This window comes from Penaeus monodon, chromosome 21, assembly GCF_015228065.2.
Source record: "Penaeus monodon isolate SGIC_2016 chromosome 21, NSTDA_Pmon_1, whole genome shotgun sequence".
NCBI lineage: Eukaryota > Metazoa > Arthropoda > Malacostraca > Decapoda > Penaeidae > Penaeus > Penaeus monodon.
Genome location: NC_051406.1, coordinates 41,456,460 through 41,460,010, shown reverse-complemented (window position 1 = coordinate 41,460,010; position 3,551 = coordinate 41,456,460). Strand labels below are relative to the sequence as shown.

The 3,551-nt window shown below is 36.9% G+C and overlaps 1 protein-coding gene across 1 annotated transcript in view; it reads right to left on the bottom strand.

Annotated features, from left to right (window-relative positions):
- Positions 1–250: 250 nt before the first annotated feature.
- LOC119586501 (translocating chain-associated membrane protein 1-like) overlaps positions 251–3,551 on the bottom strand; it is a gene marked incomplete at its 5' end in the record, with an annotated part of 5,254 nt that continues 1,953 nt past the window's right edge. The window contains 9 exon segments of the mRNA XM_037935239.1: positions 251–1,119; positions 1,321–1,478; positions 1,703–1,766; positions 1,769–1,858; positions 2,002–2,111; positions 2,252–2,331; positions 2,486–2,627; positions 2,754–2,869; positions 2,972–3,145. Coding sequence (XP_037791167.1) covers positions 1,049–1,119; positions 1,321–1,478; positions 1,703–1,766; positions 1,769–1,858; positions 2,002–2,111; positions 2,252–2,331; positions 2,486–2,627; positions 2,754–2,869; positions 2,972–3,145 — 1,005 coding nt within the window. The 3' untranslated portion in view covers positions 251–1,048.

The window sequence follows — 3,551 nt, the reverse complement described above, 5'->3', positions numbered from 1 at the left end:
GCATCTACACTTTGTGCAAAGACATAGGATGCAAGCCAAGATATTGGGATAGAAAAATAATTTAGCACAAAAGTATGATACGATACACCATATGAAAAGGAAGGGATGAGGTGCATACTAAATCTTGGCATCCAGTTATTAACGGCTTCAAAACTCAATCTTGTTTAGTAAACATTATTATACGGATGCCTATTTAATTTTCCTGGGTTATGATGTAATCTTCCATTTGTTTAATAATCCTGTAGAGAAGGTAGGTGGTGATGTGCATATTTATTCAACTTTTCTAAGCTGCAGAAAATTCAGTTGACTATGTAGAACAGCATTTCTAGGCTAAAAATGGAATGGTTGACTAACATACTTAGACTGGCAGGCACATTGTGCGATGTTTCTCAGTGGCCTCAGGCGAGATTCGATTGTTGTACAAAGTTCACCAGCTACTAGTGAAGTTTCACAGAAACTCCAATTGCGTAGGTTCTACACAGGAAAGAATTTGAATGAGAATTCTCTAGCATTTTCACAACCTCTTATTGCCGCCATCTAAGTTTTAGGGCACTACTTTGAAAGGAAATGTATTAAATACATCTATAAAAGATATAAATATGAAGACTTATAATAATTACAAATCTCCTTCAATTCTGTAACCCTTAAAATAAATCCTCCATATAACATTTATCCAAACTGCTTTTCACCCTAAATGACTAATTACAATGGGTCGTCATAAGCACAGCATTTTGCTCCCTGCACTATTACCTCTGCTTAAATAAATATATTTAAGAATTTAATTCAATTAATTATAGGAGCACATAATATATAGGATGCAAATACTTAAATATAGAAGATTTGGAGTAAGAGAGCTTAGTTTAAATACAAGATGTACAAAATTATTTTGAAGCAACAAGCTTGAACTGAAGGTGGAAAAAATTTGTGAACAGTTTGTGTACAAGCAAGTATCTGAAACCTCATAAATCAGGCTTCCATCTGAATATTGTTTCCATGTTTTCCGACACTCGCAGATCTATTGCTCTTTTTTTCTTCATCCTCCTCCTCTTCACTTCCTCTTGCGTGTCTGCTGGTCCACTTCCGGCAACTCATTGACTTCCTCCTCAGAATAGCGTTTTGCTGAAACATCATGTCCTGCTTACATTAGCGGCTTACCACAATTTAAGACTAAGTAATACTATCTTCGACTGAATGAGAGACTTTACTGACCTTGAATAACAACATTCTGATTATTAATAAAACAAATACCTTTACTTTGAAAAGAAAAGAAAGAAAAAGAAATGGTGAACACAAAAAGAATCGCATTGTCTGCATACTTACAGTCATCCTTCTTGTTCCTCTTTGACTTCCTCTCAGTGACCCTCTTGCGGGTCACCTGAGCAAGTGCCTGGCGCTCTCGCATCTGACGCAGGTGGAAGTGGATGAAGTTCCACATCATCCATGCCTGGATAAGACACACTGCCACCAAAGCATTAAGTCTGATGGAAAAAAATTAATGAATTAATAAAATACAGGTCTGATCTGCAATATACAGAAGCTGGGCTTAAATTTACCTCATTATATTATGCACAATATTTGTAGGTTAAGACTTTTTACTGATATTAACAAGTAATTTTATTTCTAATTATGCAAATTTATCAAAGTACTCAAAGCTGAAAGCATGTTAATTAACTGCTTCCACAGAATAACTTAAAACAAGTACCTAATAGGGGAAGTATTGAAATTTCCACTGCTGATGTCCAGAGTCTGGTCCCTCTTGATGGCTATCCACACCAATGGAAGTCAGTGGCCATACAATATGCTTGCAAGGAAACGGCACAACCCCCCAAAAAAAACAGCACATTCCAGACACGGAAGCCTGAAATGATGAACGAGTAAGTTTAAATTATTAGTCTCCAAGCATCCCCCCCCCTCCCCCATGCACAAGTTGCTTAGAAATCAACCCGTGCATTTCAACATTTATGGAAAGGTTGGCAAAAATATTTGAGGACTGTTATTCACCTGTATTGGCAATGTTGGTCTTCTCAGCAAAGTAAAGAAGGCGGCAGGCATGGAGGACAGCTTCTTCAATGAATCTCAGGGTCAGGAGAACAAGCCCTACATGTGTGAAGCTGAAAAAGGATTTTTTTTTTTTTTTTAATCTCAAATACCAATGACATATCCCACATCCCTTTAAAATGGTCTTGGAGAGCAAGATGTTTACAAGAAAATAAGCAATTATTCACATAAAAGAAGATAATGGTATACTCACTTCAGCACATATGCAGCAGCACAAAATACCAAGTATAATGTAGCGTGCTGAATTCTGTCTGGCATGTCTTCACGCTTGGTCTGAATACAAGAAATTTGCAATACAATCAATGTTCGCTAAAGATTTTTGCCATGTATCACTAGGTCAATCCATTTATAATGCTCAAAATAGAGTTATATGCTGAAACCAACATAATTTAAACCTTCAGGCAGTATACAACAAATTATTACAAACCTTCTGGAAGTAGAGTTCAGGATAACAATGTAGCCAATAAGACATCTGGATAATGAAGAAGAATTTGAGCATGAATGACATTTGGGCATGACCAACTGGGTAATCTGCCCATAGAGATGTAATATCTGACACCAAGTTGTCCCTGTCAACAAAAAAAATCCAATTAGAAATGTCCAAGGCAGTGCTCGTAGCTATCTTGTTGGAAAATATTAAATATAAACAGACCACTTTCTATTCATCTGTCAATGCTGGAACTAAAAGAACATACTTAACAAGAATGTTGATTCCCCAGGCAGCTGAAACCGCTGTGAAGATGAGCAGTTGTCCAGATTCGTTGAATTTGCTATGCTTAGTTTTGCTGAGGTGTAATCTGCGGTTCACTTTCTGTAATCAGACAAATACAATAGTACACTGTGGTTCTCTCAATTTCCTGAATCTCGGTTACAAATATTGAAAAAAATATATATATTAAAGACAAATACTTACATCAAGCACATATTCCTGAATAATGGCATGCATCACAATGGATATCAGGGAGTAGAAGAACACTGCAGCCAAGTCCTTGTTGCCATAGGTGTATGTCATTGGAGTTTCAGTGGTTTCCATGTCAGTTGCATTGTGTTGGACTGCAATGAAGACAGATGCCAAAGGTGCTGTTGCCTGTAAAAAATCAACAAAAAATACACTAGTAAAATAGTTTTAACCTTTTACTTTTGCCAAACTTTCTCCAAAACATTTGGAATATCAAATATAATAAATTCTGTCTAAATGAGGTCAGCAATTCTTCACATTTAGAAAGTACACACACACACTCTTAGAAGTGGATCAATGCAAGTCATGTCAAACCCTGGGTGGAAAAAGCACAAAGCTGGTCAGAATACCAGGGTCATTGCCCCCTTTAATTCCATCAACCATATACCTACAATCAATCTTTCTATTCTATCTGACCACCTGACTCCTACCTACTGATACTAATATTTCAGCCTTCAGGCTCTAGGGGAAAACACAGCAGTTTTGGAGATTACTTTACAGTAAGGATGCACTTGCCAGAGTCCAACTCCATGTT